A 23,587-nucleotide genomic window follows, 5' to 3' on the forward strand; every position below is an offset into this window, starting at 1 on the left:
TCCCGCTCCTTCCCCCCGCGCAGCCGTCTCCTTTAGGGACCGGCACACACCGAGCCTCCGCCCCCGGGGATCTGTTAGTAAAGTCTCCTACAAAACGCGCCAGGTGGATTTAACTCATTGTTTGTGCGCATTACTGGTGTATTCTGATTTTTTTCTCTTCAGAAGCCTGGCCGGACTGGTTGAAGGATGAGATAAAAATGGCTCCTGAGTGCTCTGAGCGAGAGAAGGTTTATGAGCGAGCTGTGAAAGGTTACAGCTGTAAATTGTTGATAAACGCTATAAAATGTGCTGTGTTACACTCAGACTGGGGGACAGGCTGAGAGAGCTGGGGCTGCTCAGCCGCGGGAAGGACACTCATCATGCCCGTCAGTGTCCGAATGTTTTTGTGCTCTGTCAGCGCTCGGAGCAGGGACCGGGCTCTGCTCGGTGGTGCCGGGCAATGGGATAAGCGGGAATGGGCAGCAGCCGATGCCCAGGAGCGTCACCGGACCGTGCGGAAGAGCTCCCTCACAGGGCAGTGACCGGGCACGGGGCCGCGGTGCCCAGAGCGGGTGCGGAGCGTCCCTCACCGGAGACATTCCAGAGCTCTCTGGTTGCACTCCTGTGCCGCGTGCTCTGCGATGACTCTGCTTAAGCAGGGAGGTTGGACCAGACGACCAACTGTGGTCCCATCCGACCTGAGCCATTCTGTGATTTTCATTTTTATTTTTATTTTATTCTGTCCCGCCCGCGCCCCGAAGGTCCCGGGTGAGCACGCGCCCCCGCGCTCGGGCCCCACCCCGCCCCGCCGGCGTCGCGCGGCCCGTGCCCGTCCTCCCATTGGCCACGCGAGACCCGTCACGCGCGGCCGCCCCCTGGCGGGGCGGGAGCGCCCGCGCAGGCGCAGTGCCCGCTGAAGGGGGGGACGGAGGCGGCGCCGGCAGGACCCGCGCAAGGCGCCTTCCCGCGGGCCGCGCCGGCCGCCGCTCCGAGCCATGCTGCGGGCGTGCCGCCGAGCGGGGCTCGCCGCGGCCAAGCAGGTGAGCTTTCCCCGGGGGAACCCCGCGACCCACCCCCGCTGTGACCAGCCCTGCGAGCGGTGCGGCCGGGCCAGGCCTGCGGGGATGGAGGAGTCCCTGTGACCGCGACTCGGCGCGCGCTGAATGACTCCGCACGCGCGGGCCGTGATTGGCTGAGCAGCCTTTGACGGGCGGCCGCGGCCGCCAACGGAGGCGGGGGGCGGGCGCTGGTGGGTGGGGTGTACTACCAGTCCCAGCGTGCACCGCGGCAGGACAGCCCGGGACGGAATGTGGCACTGCCGCAAGGGACGCCGGGACTCTTAGTCCTTAATGGGGTGGCGGGGTGCCGTGTTGCTTGCTGGGGCCTGTAGTCTCGGCCTCCATGGCCGCGCTGGGCCCGGAGCTCCTCTCCGCTTCTCCCGGCCCCCCACACCCCGGGACAACGCCGGGAGCCGCGGGCGTGGCCCGGGGGCCGGCGGGGCCTCGGTGGGGACGCGCACGGCCCGGCGGCCCCGCACGGATGGCGCGTGGGTGGGAGGCAGGCGCGCTCCTGGGCGGGAAGGACGTGACCTTGCCTTCCCCGGCGCGGCCTCCGCGCAGCCCCTCCGGAGCCCGCCGGGTCCGGCCCCACGAAGGGTCGGGACCGGCGCGGTGTGTGGCGTGGGGACACGGGTGGTGTCAGCGCTCATGTGTAAGGGGGTCCTTCCGTCCCCACGGTGGGACACAACACGCGATGCCCAGGGCAGAAGTGCCCGTGGGACTCGTGCTTTGTGTCCTGGACCTTTGCCTCTCCTTATCAGCGGAGATAAGGGTGGTGATGTGCTCTGGAGCCTTTTTAAAGCAGTAGGCCAACTTTAGGAAGCCACAGAGGTTTATAGGTGAGAGTGACTCGTTTACCAAGGCCCCAAATTGTGTTTTAGCTGCCTGATAAAAAATAACCTGATTCGATCACTTTTATATCCTGTTTTCCATCCCAGTGTTCATTACCCTCCGTTCACACGATGTAGCAAAGGAGAAGCTGTAGGTTCTTCTCTCTAAAGCCTTTCCCACTGCAGCAGCTGCATTTCCTCTGCTGCTCTCCGGGGCTGGAGAGTCCTTTGGTCACCTGATGCCCACTGAAAAAAGGCTCTGGGTTTGCCTGGCTGTGGAAAGTTTCATCTGGACGTTGAGAAGACAGAAACCAGGCTTTGGCAGATACTTATCACTCGAGGCTATTTGCATGTGCTTGGCTTTAACAGAATATGTCTGGAATGACTGTACAGCTCCAGAACAGCCAGGGTGGTGCTTTGCAGCTGGAAGTTGGTCATCGGGCTATAAATATTTGGTGAAAGAGTCACAGAGTGGTTTGGATTGGAAAAGACCTTAAGACTTTCTCATTCCAAACCCCTTGCCCTGGGCAGGGACACCTTCCACTATCCCAGGTTGCTCCAAGCCCTGTCCAGCCTGGCCGTGGACACTTCCAGGGATAGAGGGCATCCACATTTTCTCTGGGGAACCACCACACCACCCTCACAGGGCAGGATTTATCCCTAAGAACTGTGCAAACACAGATGCCACAGCACTCTCTGAAGTTTGATATCTGTACCAGAGAGTTTGTGGTGGAGACTGGGAAAACTTTATTCATTCTTTCCTTCCCTCTTTCCTGTTATTCATTTTTTCCTACTTTCATTTTTTTCTGTGAGCTCTTTATTCATTCTTTCCTACTGTGAGCTCTGTGTGTGGAGCATCGCTAAACTTGTAACAAGTAAATTGAAGTGGCTTTGAGAGAAGGGGATCTTCATTGCTTTCAGAAATGTTTTCTGCTACACATGCAGTGCTGCAGAGAGACTTTTCTCTTGAAGTATTTTTGAAATGTTCTGTGAAATGAACAGGGCTTTTAGTAAAAGTATGTGATATTTGGCAGAAGTCTGGAATGATGGGAAATCAGAGTTCTGTGGTGAGATGTCCTTGTTGTACCTGATCTGTGTCTTAATGAAGAAAAACTTCTCTGAAGTTTCTGGTTTGCTCTTTCTAAGTGCACAAATCCTGTGTTACAGAAATTCTGGATCAGGATACTCGAGCCTGGTGCCTAAGAGAGGTTGAGCTGGAGCTGAATGAGCAGAGGATAGTGTGTCCTGGCCATGGTTATTTGAAGTTACATATAAAGTATAAGCCTGCAAAGCAAATTTAATTTGTTTAATGATGTTCTGCCGTGCCAGAGTGAGCTCACTTGGATATCCTTAAATGTCCCTAATCACTGGGCTCATAATATTAACCAGAGTGAAGGTGTGATGTGCCCTGCTAAGTGATTATTGTGGTGATTAAATAGTAGGTAATGAAGGCAAAAGAATAAGTATTTAAAAAGTTGAGTGAAACAAATATTATGTAGAGCTGCTGGAGGAGAAGGAAGAAATAGAAACAGCTGCCCTGCAGTGCCCTTGCTGTGGGCATCCTTGCTGTGTCCATGCTGCCTCATCCAAAGAATTTTCTGTCTTCTGCAGGACAAAAATTGGTTTATTTCTGCCTTTTGAAGGGCACTGCAAAGCACATGTGATGAATTTCTCCAAAATTCTTTGAGGCATTATTAGAAATAAATGACAAGGGTCTGAAAATTTACAAAGTCCTGGAAATTTTGCAAAGGGGAGATTGGAAATTACTTCCTAATTTCCATATTATGGTGGTACAGCAAATACAAGCAATACTATTTTGGTGGCCAAAAGAGCAGTACTTATTTAAAAAAATTATTAAAAAAAATCAGTGATTTTTGGAGGTATTAGTGTATCTGGATGTGAGGGAGGAAGAATTTGGCTTCTGTTCATAAAACATGGGTACCTACAGATTTCCATTTGCTGTTCCTCTGGCCAGCTGAGGAAATTTGTTGCAGTGACTTGAAAGATTGAGTTGGTGAGGGCTTGTTTAGGGTTTGATTACTGCTCCCATTGCTGCACGTGTGAGAGTTCCAGTGCCAGAGGTGGAGGGCTTGTGTTTTGGTTCCTCTCATCCTGATGAAAAAACAGAAATGAGGATTTGGCTAATTCTAGAACAGTCCAGCTTGGAAGAGATCTCAGAAGATCATCTGCTCCAAAGGGCATCTGGACTAAAATCAAGCATTCCTCCAAAAAATCCCTCCTGGTGTATGAAACATAACTGCTGAGCTAAGAGAAGCAGGTGTTCTCCTCTGCTTTGGTGGCTCCCTGGGCACAGCCTGATCCCGAGGGCAGGAGCTGATGTTTGCTGAAGGTGTGGAGCCAGATGTTTGCCATCACCAGGAGTGAGTAAGGGTTTTAGCCAACAGGATTGACCAGAGGGCAGGTCCAGCCCCAGCAAGGATGTGGGAGTGACAGTGCTGCAGGGTGGGATCACCTCCAGAAAGCCTGGCCAGGAGCTCAGAAGTGATGATTTATTTCCAGGGGAGCATCAGGCAAAATAGCACAGTCCCAAAGTGTTGGAAGGGACTGGAAATTCAGTCTGAATTGATGAATAGAAAATCAGGGTATTTTCCCCTTCTCATTTTGTTGGATTGAGCTGTATGCATAATACTGGATTATTTGCTCCTCCTGTGCTTCATGGTGTAATAGGGACATAGAGAGAGAGTCAGGAGCACATTCAGAAGTTGATAACAAAATCATTTGTGAGGCTTTTATTAGTGAAATTCCCCTTGAAAGGAGCAGTGAAGCCTCAGGAAGTGCTCCTGGAGCAGTCAAGTCAGAAAATCAAAAATGTTACAGAAGATATTTATTATTTTGTTGCCCTTTCTGTCCATCATAATCCAGAAAACCTCCCACAGTGAGGGCTCCTGGAGGTCTCAGGGGCAAGAGGAGCACTCTTCCTCTTGCTGTACATGTGCTCCTGCTGCTAATTAAAAATGTTTTGGCTGCCTTTGTGGAAAGAATAAGAATGCAGTGTTCCTGCCTTTTCCTGTCTGTGCTGCTGGACAGGGATAGGACATAAACCACAAGAGTTGTGCATGTTATTGCCATGTGCAAAAGGAAATATAGAAACTTGTCTTTTGGGATTGTGTTGTAGTGAAGCATCTCCCAGTTTTTTCTTTTTTAAAATAAAAATTCCCTGTTGGGCAAAATACCTCAACTGTGGGAAAAGTTCTTTTTGTGCCTTGCACTTTGATTTCTCATGAGTCCTGTATTTCCCTGTTAGTAATTCCCATGTGGGGGAAAAAACCTCTGAGGCCAACAGTGTGTTTTCTTCTGTAGGCTTAGACTAGCTTAACCAGTCCTTCAGAGAAGATAAAAATCTTGGTAATGTGGATCTTGTTAAGTAGAATATAATAAAATATCACTCTTCATATACTAATTTAATTTATATTATAATCTGATGTCTGTCTGGAAAGTGTGCATGTTATTAATTCTTTTAAAGTAGTGGTCTTGGTTTGGAAGCTAAAGGAGAATTGCTTGTATATCTTAAGAATTAAAAGTAGTTTGAAGCATTTAAACAGCTGTTGTTGTGTTCTGTCCCACTCACACTGAGTTGTTCTAGTATGTGAGGTTGAAATGCATCTGAAACTAACCCAGTTGTACTGCCCAGCACATAAATCAGCAAAATAAATGCAGAAAGCAGCTGGGGTAGGGGTTTATTCCTTCTCATTTTTCAAATTTTCAATTCATTTTTCAAAGAATTGAATGACTTCTTAAAAAGCTCTGAACCTGGAAGCTGCACATTGTGGCATTCACATTCTGTGAAAAGTCACTTTGCCCAGGATTTTTTTCCTGGGAAGCTGAGAAGCCTCAGAGAAAAAGGAAAACAATTCTTATCTCCTTTGCTTCTCCTGTGTTGTGCTCATGTGGAATGTGTTTGGAGATTGTTCACCCACAGGTGATTGTTTCACTGGATTCTGCTGTGAGTTGTTTTCACTCTTTGGCCAATCAGGGCCAGGCTGTGTCAGACTCTGGAGAGAGTCACGAGTTTTCATTATTATCTTTTTAACATTCAGTAAGTGTCCTTTCTGTATTCTTTAGTGTAGTATAGTATTCTTTAGTATAACACAGTATTATAAAGTAGTAAATTAGCCTTCTGAGAACATGGAGTCAGATTCATCATTCCTCCCTGCCACGAGGGTCCTTACAAATACAGTAGCACATGGGAAAGCTCTCCATGTTTCACAGAAAAGAGTTCAACGTTGTAGTGCTGCTCTCAGCTTTCCTACAGACACACTGAGGTTGTGGCAATGGAGTCAATCAGCCCAGTGCTGCTGTTGGGAGGGAGATGTTTCCCTGTCTCACTGTGGCCCTGCCTCCTCCCTACAGAACAGTCGGTGTGTGAGAGCCTCGCTCCGTCCATCGCGGCTGTACCGCGGATATGCCACCCACTCCGGGGAGTCCGGGTACGTAGCGGGGTCTGGGGGTGGGACTGGTTCTGGCTGACCAACAGGGGCTCTGCTCCTTGGTTTCACATGACAGCAGACTCCTGGAAGTGGGATTTCTCTGTGGGGTAAATCCTGTTGTCATGGGGCGTGTTCCTTGTTTGGTTCAGTCAGATTTAGATGAAGAAAATGAAGATGATCAATATTTATCATGGAAGTTGTGGGCTGGCATCTTACCTTTGGGTTAGTCACTAACCAGTGTTGTACCAGGCTGAAGGTGATTTAAAGCAGGTTCTGGAACAGAGTGGTGGTCCCCAGCTGTAAGCTGAAGACTCACAAACTGTTTGATGTTCACAATATAATTTATTTATTTATTTATTTATGTAATTTACATCCCTTTCACTCTTCTTTCCTTCTCAGCGTTTCTGTGGGCAAAATCATTGGTGCAGGTCTGCTGTTTGTGGGAGGAGGGATAGGTGGGACCGTCCTGTATGCCAGCTATGACAGACAGTTCAGGGAGAGCGTGGAGAAGGCCATTCCCTACTCTGACAAACTCTTTGAGATGGCACTTGGCCCTGCACCTTCCAGCACACCAGTGTCAAAGAAACCAGTAAGTGTTTCCCATCCACCCCCACACATCCACTTAACCTGTTTTTTAAAGAGTGTCTGCACTTAGGTTTCAAATTCTGATTAATATTGCTTTGTGCTAAGAATTTTAAAAGTTGAAGAATTAAGATTCCTTAAATTAAGCTTTAAGAGTTAGGAACTCAGTTCCTACTTGGTGCTGCAAAAGTGATGCTTGTACATTTCCCATTACCATCTCATGATTGTGGTGTGTGGGTTGTAAAACTTGTTTGTATTTACAGTAAAGCAATCTAATAGAATCCCAACTGAATAGCTGCTCTGCTTACTCAGAAATTAAATGGGGACAGAGAGAGGTGGGTGATAGGCTGGAATTTAACTGCTGTTCAATTAGTTAGTGGTGTAGCAGAATTACAAAACTTACTCTAAATGAACTTATTTTAAAGAGGACTGAGAACATTCTTGAATAAGTAAAGATTTGAATGGTACAGAGCCAGGTATAAGCATAATGATTTGAAATCTTAGTGGCACTACCCTGGAGAAAGGAAAATCTGATACTGCCTTTGGCACAACTCTGGAAATTGAAACCTGGAAGTTTCTCTGCTCCTCCATGTGAAAGGAAACTTCCCAGTAATCAAGTATACTGAAAATCTAATCTGGCCATGGTTTTGAGCTTTCAGAAGCCATTTGGCCTTCAGCAAACTGAAAATATTTTAAATTTAATTTTAAGAAAGCTGTTCTTAATGAGTGGGCAAATATCAGTCAATAAAATTTTCTCTCTTCTCATTTTAGCTGCAGTTTGTGTGATCATCCAAGCTCTTGGTGCCTCCCAGGCACTAGGGAATTTTGCAAACCAGATTGATCAGCAGAGTTATCAACTCCCCAGTCATGGCTCTAACTCAGATGGTTTTATATTTACCTTGTGGCTTTCCACAATGGATGTTAAGGGATTAATATCATAAAATGTCACAATACTCTGTGTTTCAGTGTTTATGTGCCCCAACCACCAGCATCTGAAGCCTTTCAACAGGAAATCAGTGAAGCCAAACTTAATGGTTTCTACATTCAACACACTCAGAAGTGCTTGGAATATTTGGGGCATGAAACTATTTGTTTTTATGCATAATTTAATAAATATTTGTTTATAGTGAAAACTACCACAGTTCTAACTGCATTTTTGGAGAGGAGAAAATTGTAAAAATTCCTTCTGAATTAAAAATCAAGGCATTATATGGCTGTTTTAAATTGCACTTTGAAGCTCAGATTTATGGCACAGACACTTGGATATGGAAAATTATACTGGAATTGGTGAAATCCAAGCTGTTTGAAAAACTGATGATATTTCTTATTTCTGATGTTTCAAGATACATCAAGGTCCACTGAAGATCTCATCTGTAGCAGAAGTAATGAAAGAGTCTAAACAGCCTGCTCCCAAATCCCAGATAGGCAAGCCAGAAGGTGCTGCTCCTACAGAGGAAAAAGGAGGTAAATTTATAGAGTGTCATGTACAAAGAAGCAAATCACCTAATGATCTCCTGCATCATGTATGGTAGAGTAGATTAAAATTGTCCTTTGAATGGTTTAAGGTAAATATTGTAATTTCTTAGAATTAATGTTTTTTTTTATTTCCAAGTCATAACATTTGCATAAAGTGGGTTTAGCTTTTTTTTCCCTTTTTTAAGAATTGTATTTAATTTAGAGGATATTTGGAATCTGAGATAAATAATTATTAACCTGCTTAGTTTAGATGTGAGACTCAGCAGGAAGAGAACTTCAGATGCTGGACTCTGAGGGTCTTGCCAGCACAAGATACTTAATTTAGGATAATTACTGGGCTACTGTAAAGCCAGATCAAATGGAGCTCATTTAGAGAGGAGCACTTGTGATGTCTTTTTACATTTATATCTAATGGCTCTGTGTATGTGTAACTAATATCTTGTTGCTGTTTATCCAGGAAATCATCTTCTTCTGGAAATAATATCCATATCCAATTAATATTTTTCTACAGAGGAAAAAATTAAGTCTTATAGCCCTGTTATTATATTATAGCACTTAGATGGAGTGGTTTGGAAGAGAGCTTAAAAATCATCTAATTTCAACCCCCTGCCAAGGGCCAGCACACCTTCCACTAGACCCAAAAGGCACATCCAACCTGGCCATGAGCACTTCCAGGGATGGGGCAACCACAGCTTCTCTGGGCAGCCTGGTGCAGTGCCTCACCACCCTCACAATAAAGAATTTCTTCCTAATATCTGATCTAACCCTGTCCTCTGTCAGTGTGAAACCCTTCCCCCTTGTCCTGTCACTCCATGCCTTTGTAGAAGACCATCTCCAGCTCTCATGTAGAAACTGGAAGGTAATTGAAGGTGTCCCTGGAGCCTTCTCCATGCTGAACACAACCAGCTCTCCCAACCTGTCTCCACAGCAGAGGGGCTCCAGCCCCCTGAGCATCTTTGTGGCCCCCTCTGGACTTGCTCCAACAGATCCATTTCCTCCTTGTGTGGGGGGCCCAGAGGTGGATGCAGCCCTGCAGGTGGGGCCTCACCAGAGCAGAGTAGAGGGGCAGAATCCTCCCTTGACCTGCTGCCCACACTGATGGGGGTCCAGCCAGCACACAGGTGGTTTCTGGACTGCCTGTGCACGTGGCAAGGTCATGTTGAGCCTCTCATCCACCAGCACCCCAAAGTCCTTCTCCTGGGGGCTGTTCTTGATGCATTCTCCCCCCAGCCTGTGTTTGTGCTTGGACTTGCCCCAGTCCAAGTGCAGGATGTTGCATTTGGTCTTGTTGAGCTTCATGAGGCTCACACAGTCCCACCTCTCGAGCCTCTCCAAGTCCCTGTGGATGAACATCCCTTCCCTTCATTGTGTGACTGCACAGCTCAGCTGGATGTCATCCGCAAACCTGTTGAGGGTGCATCAGTCCCACTGCCCAGGTCACTACCAAAGATGTTTAACAGTCCTGGTCCCAACAGTGACCTCGAGGAGCACACTTATCACCGGTATCCATTGGACATGAGCCATTGACCACAACTCCTTGAGTACAACCATCCAGCCAGTGCCTTATCTACAGAGTGGTTCATCCATCAGATCCATGTCTCTCCAGTTCATAGATAAGGATGTCATGTAAGACAGTGGCAAATGCCACTTCAAATTTCTGAAATCCAGAGAGGTGATGTCACTTGCTCTTCTCTTATTCAGCAATGCTGCTCCCTCACTGGAGGGTCTCATCTCCTCTGTCATCCTGCAGCAGACCCCCAATGTAATGTCACCTATCCCTGCCCTCCCTTTAATCCTGACCCATAAACTCTTGGTTGGCTCCTCTTCCATCCCAGGCAGAGCTCCATTTGCTCCAGTTGGTCATTGACAAAGGGGATAATTGCTCTCCTTGTCTCCCCTGCCAGGCCTTCCTGAAGAGCCTTCATCCATTCCAACCCTCCAGTCACAGTTGCCATCCCATCATGTCTCCATGACATGAGGTCCCCTTTTCCTGGGCCCCCTCTCCCAGCAGCCTTGGTTTAAGCCCCTCTTCACCAGCTCAGCAGGCCCCTGACCAAAGATGCTCTGGCCATCCTGCTCTGGCAGATGGAGGCCATCTCCCCAGCTGTACTAACTGGTGTGTTCTGCAACTGTGTTTAACAGCAGGCAAGGCTGCAGCACAGATCATCTCTGCAACAGGGGTAGCCGTGTCAGTGCCAGCTCCGGAGATACAGACTGAAGAAGGTGAAAAAAACTATGTGAATACAATGAAGACAACCCAAATCCTCTAGCTTCATGTGCATGCATTCTTGCTTCTGTGTTGGTATTTGTCATTGTTGAAAGGTGTGAGTTTCTGTGCCTTGTGGTGAGGAAACTGTGTTTATTGTTAAGCTCAACAAGAGACACCAGCCTTGAGATGATGGTCTCTTCCAGATGAGATTAGGTTATATTAATTTTTCTAGTTATGAACATTTCATAGAAAGCATACCAGGGTTAAATACATGCTGCAGAGTAACATCAGCATTATTCAGAGGTGACCTGATGGGTTTTGTTGCAGCTTGAGGTTGAGAGCTCTGGGCTGTCTCCTCAGTTCAGATGCAACTTGCTGTTGATCTTGAAAGCATTACTTAGGTCAATTCTCACTCTTAAAGGCATTTTAAGTGGTTGTAGGCAAGGGAATGGAGTATAGTTGTGATCCACCATAGCCTTCTCACTCATCCTTCGTTGTTTTGGTTGGACTCTGTAAGCATGCCAGAGGAGAACTAAGAAAAAGCAAGAATGGAGATTCACTTGAAATTTAACCTTGGCTCTGTAAGTGTTTCTCACTTCTTGCTTTGCCTTTGACTTCTGAGTCTTGTATAATTTTGTAACTAGACAATGGAGAATCTCCAAATGCATGTGAGGTGTCCATGCTCTTGTCTTTAAGTTGTGAGACTGGGTTTGTAGTTATGCTTATAAAGATTCTTCAGGTAGTTCCAGCATGGCTTTGAGCAGAAGTCAGATCTACGAAGTGATACCAACTACAAAAATCAGTTTTGATAAAGTTACATCCCTACAAGTAACCTCTGTACACTAATTGGGACTCTCCACTTAAGCAGTTTGACTCTTTTTTTACTTCTGAACAGGTAAACAACACGAAGGTTCCCATGCTATCAAAGAACGGCCACCAGAAGAAGTTGCAGCCCGGCTTGCCCAGCAAGACAAAGAGGAGCAAGAGAAGGTATCAGGTAAGTCCACACTGTCACTGTTCCTGTGTGTTGCATGGGACAGAACTGTGGAATTGGACTGACTTTATAGTCCTAAGCTCCTTACACACCTCTTGGCTGTTGTCCCTGTGTTGAGTTGGCACAGGGAGTGGTGGTGAAGCTTCTTCCCCCCACTCATAAATAACTGAGAATAGAAGAATTATGGAAAAATTGAGGTTGGAATAGACTTCAGGGTTCAAGGAAGAGATGAAAATTTGTTTCCAGAACCATTAGAACAAGTGAACATGGGATATACCTGCACCCCCCTGCAGTCCCATGGGAGAGGTCTTCCACTGGGTGATGTTTTGCTCTCATCAATACCTCTGCTCTAAATGAGGAGAGCATTTTGGTGATCTTCTTCTCTAGGCTGCTGTTTAATTCCCAAACTGACCAGCCCTTTTAGATCATAGAAAATAATTCAAGAGATGTAGAGGCTGTAACATATTATTTTACTAATTATAAAATTCTTTTCTTTATTGTTTAACTGACTTTTTTTTCCCAGCCCTTGCAGCAACTCTAGAAGGAGCCCTAAACACAACTGCTCGTGTAACCCTTCAGGCCATCACTGCTCAGGAGTCAGCTGTGCAAGCAGTGAATGCCCATTCCCAAATACTGAAGGATGCCATGGATGATTCTGAGGTAAATTGGACAAGTGGGGACAATTTTTTTCTTTTTCATTGGGTTCAGCAAAACTTCAATCTGAATTAAAAATAAACTTGGAATAATTTCTTGCAATGCCTTTATCACAGTTTTAACTCACCTTTCCACTTGTGAAATGTGGTACAATCAAATAATACAGTGGTTTTGATTTTGAATTTTGTTGTTTGGGGTTTTTTTTCCCAACTCCTCTATTTTCTTTTTGCAAGAAGAGAATTCAAGTTAAGACATTTAATAGTTTTCACACTGTATTTTAATTAATTTTATTTTAATTCACAAGACTCTTTACCAAGTTAAGATCATGCTGTCCACCCCAATAATTCCATTGAACTTTTTCCCTTTGCCAACATCCTCTTTCTGGATTGTTTGTTTCTTGTCAGGAAATAGGAAGGGGATGTACAAGTGATAACACTGGTGGTGTGCTCATGCCAGGGTTTGTGTGGGTCTGCCACTGCCCATTCAGTTCTGCAGCAGAGATAAAATTCAGTTGTTACTCAGTTAGCAGGCACATGGGCAACCAACCAAGCACTCAAGACTTAATCTAGTAGTTAGTAAAATAACTGCCTTAAAAGATTCCTTTAAACTTACTAAGATTACCAAGCTTAATTTTAAATCAACCAACTTTAAAGTATTATTGTACTTTAAGTATTAAGCTTAAAAGCAATTTTAAAGTATTAAAGTATTTTAATACATGAGGAGATTTTCCCACAATACATTGTGCAGCTTACAGTGATTCTCATGTAGACTCTTCTGGGTGAATAAAGGTCTGTGGCTCAGGATAAAAAAACCCATTAAGAATCAAACAAAACCAAACCAAAACGTTGGAAGAGAACCATCACTTGTAAAGCTTCCAGCTGTGCTGTTGAAAAACACAAGAATGGTGCTCAGTTTGAGGGAAATGTTCAGTGACCCGGCTTCCACTGTGTGGCAGCTGTTGTTCAGTGGTGGTGCTGACCCTAATGAGGAGTCTGTGCTTCCCAGGACGCCGGGGGGAAGAAATCCTCGCAGTGGCGCACGCTGGAGGAGGCGCTGAAGGACCGCAGGAGAGCCGTGGATGAAGCTGCTGATGCCCTTCTGAAAGCCAAGTGAGTTGCTGGATTGAAGTCTTGGAGTAAAAAGTGACATTGCTCATGTGAGGGCTGGCAAACACCAGATGAGTTTCTAGAAAGTATGGAGTTGTCTGTGTTCATATGGAATGGTCTGTTTGTGCCATATCAAAAAATGGTTTAATACTCATTAGCCAGGAGCATTTTAATTTGACATGTGCAAACCTTGGGTGCCTGTGCACAAAGTCCTCCCTGTAGCAGAGAGTCTGAAACAGTCCTGTTCTTTTTAAGAACTTACCTCCTTATTACTAAATTAGAGTGCTGGTAAGTTCAAGGAAGATGAAAAAAAAATCCACAGTCCGTTTAGTATTATTGTTGAATAATTTTGTTAATAATAAACATAAGGACTTCAGCCTGGAGAAGAGAAGGCTCTGGGGAGACCTTCAAGCACCCTAGCACCTAAAGGGGATACAAGAGAACTGGGGAGGGACTTTTTACAAAGGCAGAACAAGGGGGAATGGCTTCAACTGACAGAGGGCAGATTTAGATTTGATATTAGGAAGAAATTTTTCCCTGTGAAGGTGGTGAGGCCCTGGCACAGTTTGCACAGAAAAGCTGTGGCTGCCCCATCCCTGGAGGTGTTCCAGGCCAGGTTGGATGGGGCTCTGAGTGACCTGTTCCAGTGGAAGGTGTCCGTGTCCATGGCAGGGGGTGGAATGAGATGATCTCTGAAGTCCCCTCCATCCCAAACAGTTTGAGGATGACTCCATGACTGCACTCGTGTATGGAGTCAATAACATCACCAGCTTCTTTTAGTTGTAATGAAAAAATTAAACCTTGCAGCATCCTTTGGCAGTTCCCTGTGTCCACAGAATTGCTTTTAAGCAATTTGATTTTTACTGAGCACATGCCTAAGAAAAACTTGAATTCTGAATGGCAGCACTGCTCATACCCTGGGGTTTGTTTGACCTGTGTTGATGTGTCCTGAGTCTGGTCTGTGAGCACTGAAGGAGCAGAAATAAAATGACAAACAGTATCTCCAAGATGCCCAGGTTAGAAATAAATTTGGAAGCCCTTTGATGCTTCTAAGGCTGAGAGGCAACATCATTCTTGAAGCTGCATGGTTGCTATCACATTATAAACTTCCCTTATCTCTGATGTTGCTGGGCTGACTGAAATTAGTGGGAGTCGTTGTTAAACAAAGCTAATGGAAACCCCACATGCAGCAGCTTTCATTCTCTATTGCTCTACTGGATATCTTTGCTTTTATTTATTTTCTTAATTTACTTATTTTAAAGCTTGTTCCTTATTCTAATGAAGTCATTGGAAACCTCCATTGGTTTGAATGGATTTAGAAAAGGAACATTTTTCACTTTTTCCTTGATTTCCAATTATGCTAGAGGAAAGCATTTCTTTCCTAATTACAAAAAAACATAATTATCTTTACAGAGCCCTATAAATTCTCTCCCATCCTCATTAATCTCCACCAGTCACCATGTCCAAAACACTTCTGCAAGCGTAAGCCATCTATATTAAAAATGTTTCCTTGCTGCTATTACGTGCTGGAAATGTCTGCTGTATAATTCTAACCTAATTTTAATCTCTAATTCTAGTTTTACTAATGTTAACTCCTTTCAGTGAACTTCCATTTTCCCTCTAGCTAAATCCTGATTACTAATTGCAGTATAAATAATTCTCATTTTACATGGAATAGCCACACTGACATTTTTAGGTTTCAGGCTGTGGGAAAAAAGTAATCCTTAGTCAAAGTATCGTAGAGTTGGTAGATAGGAAGCACCAGTAGAGTTACCCAGTAGTTGTTCCTGTGAATACCAACAGCATAAAGTAAATTTTCTTTGGGGTGATAAGCCCTGTGTATGTTACACTTAGCAGCTGCTTCTCTTTTCAGAGAGGAGTTAGAGAAGACAAAGGGTGTCATCGAGAGGGCCAAGAAGTCTCAGCTGGCAGGAGCCAAACCTCACATTGTTGCTGCAGAAGAAAATCTCCATCACATGATTGTGGACTTGGACAATGTGGTGAAAAAGGTAAGGCTTCCTCAGACTGTTTAAAATTGCTTCTAGAGCAGGGTCTCCTTGGCAATTTGTGCAGACCACCCATTCCCAAATCCTCTGCAGGGAGTGAGATATTTCATAGAATCACAGAATATGCTGAGTTGGAAGGGACACATCAGGGTCGTTGAGTCCAACTCCTGGTTCTGCACAGGACACCCCAAGAATCCCACCCTGTGCCTTCTTGGGCTCAGACAGGCTCAGTGCTGTGACCCCTTCCAGTGCATTGTGAATTGTAAATCCATCCTCTTGTAGCTGTGCTCGGGCTTTGAGCTGGTTGTACTGCCAGTAATCAGACATGGCAAGATCTTCATGAAAACTTGATCTCTGTCTTGAAAGAGCTTCCAGGTGGCTTGATGGTCCCAGTCCTGTCTGTTGGCAACTTGTAATTCTTCCCACTTGATTCCAAGGTAATTTACCACAAGGTTAGGGAGGAGTTCAATGTGTGCTAATTAATGACTTGATGGTAAATCACTTTGAAGTTCAGAAGACTGGGAAAGAAATGCAAAGGTGAAGTTTATCTCCTTTTGCAGGACAGCTGGTAATTCATCAGGTGTGTTTGGAGTGAATATAGCCTGATAGTGGGAACATCAGAACTCACTGAGGATAGCAGCAATCACAGGCATCGCTTACTAGGCCTGTATGATGGCTGTGAGCAGAGAGAAGGAGCTGGGGATGTTTAAGATATAAACTGAATTCAAGGTACTCTTGGTCCTGTCCAGGCTACAGACTGGCTGTGTAGCTGCAGTGGGCATATGAGGCAAAATGGATTAGTTAAAGTTCCAGCAAATAATTATTGTGTGAGAGAGGTTTAATATGACAGGGTGGGTTTCTGTGCTCTCCCAAGTGAGTTTGCCTTGCTTGGGCTGGGGTTGATATGTGCCAGTATGCCAGGGCTTGGCTTTAAATGATACATGCCTTCAATTTCAACCTTTGCCTTGATAAACAAATTAATCTCACCCTTGTTTGTTTCAGGTTCAGGCAGCACAGTCTGAGGCCAAGATCGTGGCTCAGTACCACGAGCTGGTGGCCAAAGCCAGAGAGGAGTTCCAGAAGGAGCTGGACAGCATCACCCCCGATGTGAAGCCTGGCTGGAAGGGGATGAGTAAGTCTCCCATTGGAGAGGGGTTGCCTTGTGCTTGTTGCACTGTGGTTTGTAGAGCATGACCACTCAATGTCCACCATCCCAGTTTTCAAATTTTCACAGTATGTGGTTGGTCTGAAGTGAAAATGATTTCACAACTAAATTAAATAATCTAAAGCAGGTGTTATGAAGAGAATCAGTTCTCTCTGTGCTGTTTGGGAAGTATCACAAAACATGGCTCTTGTGTGATAAATGTCATATTAGTTGTATGAATATCTCTCCCCTCCCTCGTATTTCAGGAAGGGAGCCAGGTCATTCCAGATTTCAATCAAATCTGATGTTAAGCAGTAATCAAATACTTGCTTGACTGTGATTAGAGGTATTATAAAACACCATTGTTACAGGGTGATAAAGAACTTCCTGAATTTTTCTACATCATCACTGAAAGGGAGAGGTTTCATTGTTTATACCCTGCCTGCCCCAGTACATTTTATTTCTGAACCAAACTGACACAGTAACACACCTGTAGCAACACCAGTGCTGCACAAAAGCAGTGAACAGTCAGCTCACCCCCAGTAGTGCTCCCTGCACACTCCTTGCCACAGGTGCCCTTGCTCACCTTAGCTGCTTTCATTTTAAAGATAAGCACAGTTGCAGGAGGTGGATTGTGTGTGTTCACCATTACTGTGGATGAGCTCCTGCAAGAACCCACGTGTGGTATGTCCATGGAACAATTACTGTCTGTGGTAGTTAAAAAAAATTAGTTCCCTAAAAACCCCAGATTTCCAGATATTTCCAGTCAGGTTTCAACATAAATGTGCTAAATGATCTCAGACTTTTCTAGCTGATGTGTTCAGAGGCAGCTGTTAAGGCTTTATTTCCAAGTTACAGATTTTTTTTATAGAAGTAGTAATTGTCATTTGAAAAAAGTGTCAGTATTGCCTTAATATTTTTCTTGCAGTATACAATGCAGAATTACAACAGATTTTCTTAATTCTACTTTATGCTTTAGGAATGTGGACCTTAGTCGTAGAAGTAGTAATTGTCATTTGAAAGAAGTGTCAGTATTGCCTTAATATTTTCTTGCAGTATACATTGCAGAATTACAACACATTTTCTTAATTCTACTTTATGCTTTAGGAATGTGGACCTTAGTCCACAAAATAATTTTTCCTGGCTAAATCAATACACCAGACCTTTGGAATGGTCAGTTTTCATTTAAAAAAACAGCCAACTTCACATCCATTATATGTGGGGAAAATATTTGAAATTAACAAATTGTTTGTGGAGTTTGCTTTTGGGGTGTTACTAGTTCTGAAGAGAACAAACTTATTTAGGCTCCCTGGGGATGGAGCTGCCTTTCCTTGCACAGGACAAAATCTTGGGTTTTGTGATCACTGCCCTTGTGTGGGAGGAAAGGGAAGCTCCTGGTGGCTTCCATGTGCCTCATTTCTTACTGGTGTGGCTTGCTGAATGGGGCAGACTTGTTGGGGTCCCTGACTCTCACTGCCACTGGGGAGTTTGTTTCTTTACCAACTGCTTCTGTTTGTAAGACCCTAAAAATGGCAGACTAAAATTTCCAGTGTCCTGCTGCACTTACCCACTTCAAACTTCTGTTCCTTGCTTTGGCTGAATTCGAGTGTCCATCTGTGGGTTTCCAAGGTGGTTTTAGTGGTTGGGGTGTCTTGGGCTACATCTTGCTGTAATACAGAGGCTTTTATACTCCACATACTGTTCTTCCTGAATTCCTAAGGACTTGGTCTCATGTTTAAATCACTGTAGATAAGCTTAGTTTCCTATTTTACTTCTGCATGACTGCCTTGCTGTAGTGAATGTGCACTAACTTTCCCAACTTCTTTCTGTTACAGAGATAACTGACTTAGGTGAGTTACTGTCACTTGTTCCTGTCCCTTGAAAGTTATCTCTTCTCTTTGTCCTTTTTATGTTTGTGTGGGGCATGGCTTTAAGTTACAGGCAGTTATCAACAAAGAGTGAAATGTGGCATTCCTCGAACATTCCAGGCTGAGGTACGCCTTGGGACCCCTTCCAGTCATGTTGCACACTTGGCTTAAACCACAAACAAGTCTTTTTTGTAACACTGTTACATCCAACAGCTGAGCTTGGCCACCTTTCCCACTGGACAATGAGCACCACTGCTCCAAGTCCTCCTGTGCCACTCCTTTCTCCAGCACTCAGCAGCAAGGTGTCTGAAGGACTGTGCAATCTTGCTTGCTTTTAGACCCTTCAGGAATGCTTCCCCAAGTAGTCCCAGCTTTCCATACAGATGATTTAACTTGCAGCCAGTGCAAAATGAGCTGCAGCATTTTATAAAGCTCTTCTCAGGTCACCAAATGCTGCAGGGTTAGCTTGGGTCCTCCTGTCCCAGGTACAATGTGGTTGTGAATTGTGCTGCCCTCTGAGTAGCCAAACATGAAAGGTACAATCTGGGGTAAAAAATCTGATTAGGAGCAGTTCATCTGGAGGACTTGAAGAGAAAATGTAATTCTGTCTGTCCCTCACAGTGACAGTCCCTGCTGCTCTGTGTGCTGGCAGAGGGGAAAATATGTGGTGGTGTAAAAACCAAGAAATGACAGAGCTGTTGACAGTCTCTGAGTGTGACATGGATATGGAAGTGTAAATTACAGCTGGGAATAATTTGGAAGAAACTAAGATAATTTCTCTCCTGGAATGAAAATAGAGTTCAGAAAGTGGTCTCAGGTGGGCATTAGCACAGGTCAAGGGCTTGAAGTGCTCAGAGACCTTCCCTAGAACAAGCTCTCTGGCCAATAACCCCTTGGAGCCCCAGAGCACTTGAGTGGGAGGCGGGGGGGCACTGCAGCAGTTTCCCTGCGGTTCCCATCCTCCCCTCATGCCCTGTGTTCCCTTCAGCTGGGCAGCTGTCCACAGATGACCTGAACTCCCTGATCGCGCACGCCCACCGGCGCATCGACCAGCTGAACCGGGAGCTGGCGGAGCAGCGCGTGCGCGAGCAGCAGCACATCGAAACCGCCCTGGAGAAGCAGAAACTTGAAGATAAAAAAGCATTTGAGGCAGCTGTGGCCAAAGCGCTGGAGCGTCACAAAAATGAGATTGAATTAGAACAGGAGAGGAAGGTAAAGTGGATAAAGCACCTGGTTAAATCTTTGGGTCAAAAAGAAGGTGGAAGAGTTAATGGAAAAGGCCAGAGGGACAGCTGGGATATTCTGGGTCGTGGGAGACTTCACATGGGTAACCCCCAGGCTAAACATGAAAAGGAAATGTTGAGCAAGGAAACTGCTGTAATGTTAGAAGGGTGAAATCATACAGGGAATGACTTTGTGAAGTTACTTGGCTCCTGTTGGAGATGGAATTACTGGATCAAAATAAATCCTAGGATGATTTGGGTTAGAAGAGACCTTCAAGATCACCTTGTTCCACCCTCCTGCCATGGGCAGGGACAGCTTCCACTAGACCAGGTTGCTCCAAGCCCCATTGAATATGATCTTGGGAAGGAGTTTGGGCAGCCTCAGGTTCTCTGGGCACTCTGTGCCAGTGCCTCACCACTGTCACTGACAATTTCAGTGTTTGATCTGACCTTGTGTGGCCATTATAGGGCTACACTGGGAAAAGGTAAAGTCTCTTTGGCTCAGAAGCTCGTTTATAAACCAGCCTCCAAAAGTGTTTGAGTGTTTGATTTGACATGTTAATGTATTTTTTATATACTGTTTTGGTAGCTGCACTAAGTGCCTACTGAGTAACCAGCAGTTACTCACATGGTGAACCAGGAATCTATTCCTTAACATCCCTAGGAAAAGGGTCAGCTGTGAAACTGGACCTCAACAGGTCTTTAGGCTGAAAGAGACGCTCTGTCAGTGCTACTGCTCTGACATGTATCCTCAGCCATCACTGGTGTGATCCTGTGACAGTGTGTGACAAGCAGCTGAGCAGTGCTGGTGCATTACACCCCTCGTGTGTGTGCAGGTGGAAGAGGTGCGGGAGGTGATGGAGACCGAAATGCGGACCCAGCTCCGGCGCCAGGCTGCTGCCCACACCGACCACCTCAGAGACGTCCTGAAGATCCAGGAGCAGGATCTAAAGGTGGAATTTGAGCAGGTAAGGGAGAGGAGTCCCCAGGGGAATTAAAGGGATATTCAAACCCTTGCAAAGCACAGGTTTCATATGACAAGAGTCCTGAAACATGTTCCAAGGGATTGAAATGGGGGCTGGGGAGGGAAGCAAGCTTACCTTGAGGTGATACTGAGTGACTCAATGTGTAGGTTTTATTCAGACTTGTCTGAAAAGCTTTTGCTATAGGTGATAAATTTTTGGAGTAAGTGCAGCGTTAAATTCACCCCAATAAGGTTTCTTACTGGTATATTTACTGTATGCATTGGCCCTAACAAGGACAACAGATTTATAGAAATGTCTTAAAAATAAGGTAAATATTACTAACCAGCTGTTTCTGTTACTTCTGTTGCACTGTTTCAGAACCTATCAGAGAAGCTCAGTGAACAGGAGATGCAGTTCAGACGCCTTACTCAGGAACAGCTTGACAACTTCACCTTGGATATAAACACCGCCTATGCCAGGCTGAAGGGAATTGAGCAAGCAGTCGAGAGTGAGCACTGAATTCCTCTTTTTTAAGGACTAAAACTGTGTTCCCCAAAGGCCCCTTGCCCAAACTTGGGCATCTAAACCCAGGCTTAGGCATGTAATTCACACTGCTGAGCGCCCAGCAAATCCCAGATGAGTGAAGTCCGAGGTGGTTCTTTCAAAAGTTTTCTTGTTCTGGCTCTAAACTGTGGGACAGACCTGCTTTAGAGCACATGCTGATGGGTTGGCTGCTTTGGAAAGCAGAGGGTGGAGAGGGATGGCTCTTGCTGCTTGTTCTCAAAGCCACACGTGCCCAACTAGAGCCCCTTCTTGGCTTCCCTTGCAGGTCACGCAGTAGCAGAAGAGGAGGCCAGGAAGGCCCATCAACTGTGGCTCTCTGTGGAAGCGCTCAAATACTGCATGAGGTCAGGCACGGGGGACAGTCCCACGGAGCCCCTGGGCAGCGCGGTGAAGGCCATCAAAGCCAGCTGCGCCGACAACGCCTTCACGGAAGCCTTAACAGCAGCTCTGCCAGAGGAGTCCCTGACGCGGGGCGTGTACAGCGAGGAGGCCCTCAGAGCACGCTTCTACACAGTCCAAAAACTGGCAAAACGAGTGGCCATGATCGACGAGACGAGGAACAGCCTGTACCAATACTTCCTGTCCTACCTGCAGTCGCTGCTGGTGTTCCACCCTCAGCAGCTGAAGCCACCAGCTGAGCTCAGCCCCGACGACCTCGACACGTTTAAGTTACTGTCTTACGCTTCCTACTGCATCGAGCACGGAGACCTGGAGCTGGCGGCCAAATTTGTCAACCAGTTACGAGGGGAGTCGAGGAGGGTGGCACACGACTGGCTCACGGAAGCGCGCATGACCCTAGAAACCAAACAGATTGTGGATATCTTGACAGCATACGCCAGTGCTGTGGGGTTGGGAACAACTCAAGTGCAGTGAGCTAGGATTGGAGCTTGGAGGCAGTTCAGCTGTTCTGGGCCAGAGAGAAATCCCATGATCTCCTGAGGGTTCAAACAGAGCTGTTGGCAGGGGCTGGAAGCAGTAAATCAAAGCACGGGTACCGTCTTGTTTCCTTGCACTGTATTTAATTTCACCATCTGTTGTATTTTTGTTGGTTTTGAGTTGTCATGACAACCAACTTCAGGAAGCTTCCCTACAATTTGTGTAAGAATTAATGTTTCCCCATCTTACCAAGTGGGCTTGTGATCGAACCAAAATAATGTTTGTAACCTGCCATTAATCATTTGCCACTTTGTCAGCTGAATAAAACAAGACTTCAACCACTTGCTGCTGCTGTTTAAGTCTCCTGTTTAAACATAACTGCAGCTGGGCAGTACAAAGCTCAGTCTTTCTCCATGACCTAAAGAGTTAAAACTCTAATTTACTTCTTTCGAGGAGCAAGAAAGCAAGACCTCACTGATGTGATTTATTAATTTGTACAGCATTAAAAAAAAAAAAAAAGAATTTATCTTTGAGTATAGGATATGTACAAAACTGGTGTAAGAACACATCCTGTCCTGGATTTCTGCCCTGGTAGGTTTCTTGTCAGAGCTGCTCTGCCATAGTTCTAGAACATCAGGTATTTCTACCAGAAAGGTAAACTTTGGTTCAACCAGTTTTTGCTCAAGCATTATCAGAATACAGCCAGCTTTAATATCAGTCATTTATTAGAGACAGTTTCCAGCTGTACAAAGTGTAATTTAACATCCAGACTCCAACACCTGTCCCAAAACACCAAAAGGATGAGGAATAACACCACAGGTGCCGAGTATTGCATTACTTCAGTGTTTATATACAGAGTAAACTCAGTATTTAAGTAGTTCAGCAAAGTTAGATGGAAAGGAGTGACATCTGGTGCAGGGTTGAGTGACAGGAGGCCCACAAGAAGTCTTGCTGAAGCTGTGTTAGTCTTGTGCCTGCCTGAGCAACCCCCAGGGCGCACAGCACCCCTCTCCCTGCACCCTCCACCCCCAGTGATGCTGTTTATCAGGAGCCAGCTCTTGCAGGGGTGCTGGGGAGCAGACCTGGGGTAGCCCACGCTGTGTCCCACATCACCAAGAGGATTTAACAGCTGCCACCTGGCACGTGAGGACGGCGTCTTGCCACGCAGGTCCCGTATCAGAACACTCCGAGCATTCATGAGTGCTGCAGCACCTCCCAGAAGCCATTCCTTCAGTAATTCCACTCCTTCCAAAGCCTCCTGGTATCATGGCAACAGTTGCTCCCAGTTTTCCCAAGAGGAAGAGGGACAGTCGGTCACTGTCACTACTGTCACTGTCACTGTCGCTGCTGTCACCATCCCACTTGATACTCTCCAGTGCCTTCCTGTGATGTCAAACAGAGCAGTCATCAGTCACTGTTGTGACTTGTGCTTGAGAAGAGAGATCCCAAAACACAAGGCAAACACAGAATATTATGGGCTGTCTAATGCCTACTGTCCCCAAAGGACAAGTGCACCCAGCATTTGGTGGAAGCACATCCTCTTGGAAAAGCCAACTCCTTCAGCTGCCCTCCAGGTGGTGAGCCAGCTGTCAGGGGTGCTGGTAT

General features: G+C 45.8%; 1 protein-coding gene across 1 annotated transcript; it reads left to right on the forward strand.

Annotated features, from left to right (window-relative positions):
* The first annotated feature begins 863 nt into the window (after positions 1-863).
* Positions 864-22,323, forward strand: IMMT (inner membrane mitochondrial protein). Its single transcript, XM_041481488.1, has 14 exons — positions 864-1,019; positions 6,239-6,315; positions 6,715-6,904; positions 8,241-8,361; positions 11,478-11,579; positions 12,100-12,236; positions 13,236-13,339; positions 15,210-15,345; positions 16,345-16,474; positions 18,322-18,336; positions 19,343-19,566; positions 20,414-20,545; positions 20,921-21,050; positions 21,372-22,323. The coding sequence occupies exons 1-14, from the start codon at positions 975-977 to the stop codon at positions 21,977-21,979; spliced, it is 2,151 nt and encodes a 716-aa protein (XP_041337422.1). The 5' UTR covers positions 864-974; the 3' UTR covers positions 21,980-22,323.
* The last annotated feature ends 1,264 nt before the right edge of the window (positions 22,324-23,587 follow it).

The sequence above is a fragment of the Pyrgilauda ruficollis genome, unplaced genomic scaffold (genome assembly GCF_017590135.1).
Source record: "Pyrgilauda ruficollis isolate IOZ18807 unplaced genomic scaffold, ASM1759013v1 scaffold1, whole genome shotgun sequence".
In the NCBI taxonomy this organism is placed as follows: domain Eukaryota; kingdom Metazoa; phylum Chordata; class Aves; order Passeriformes; family Passeridae; genus Pyrgilauda; species Pyrgilauda ruficollis.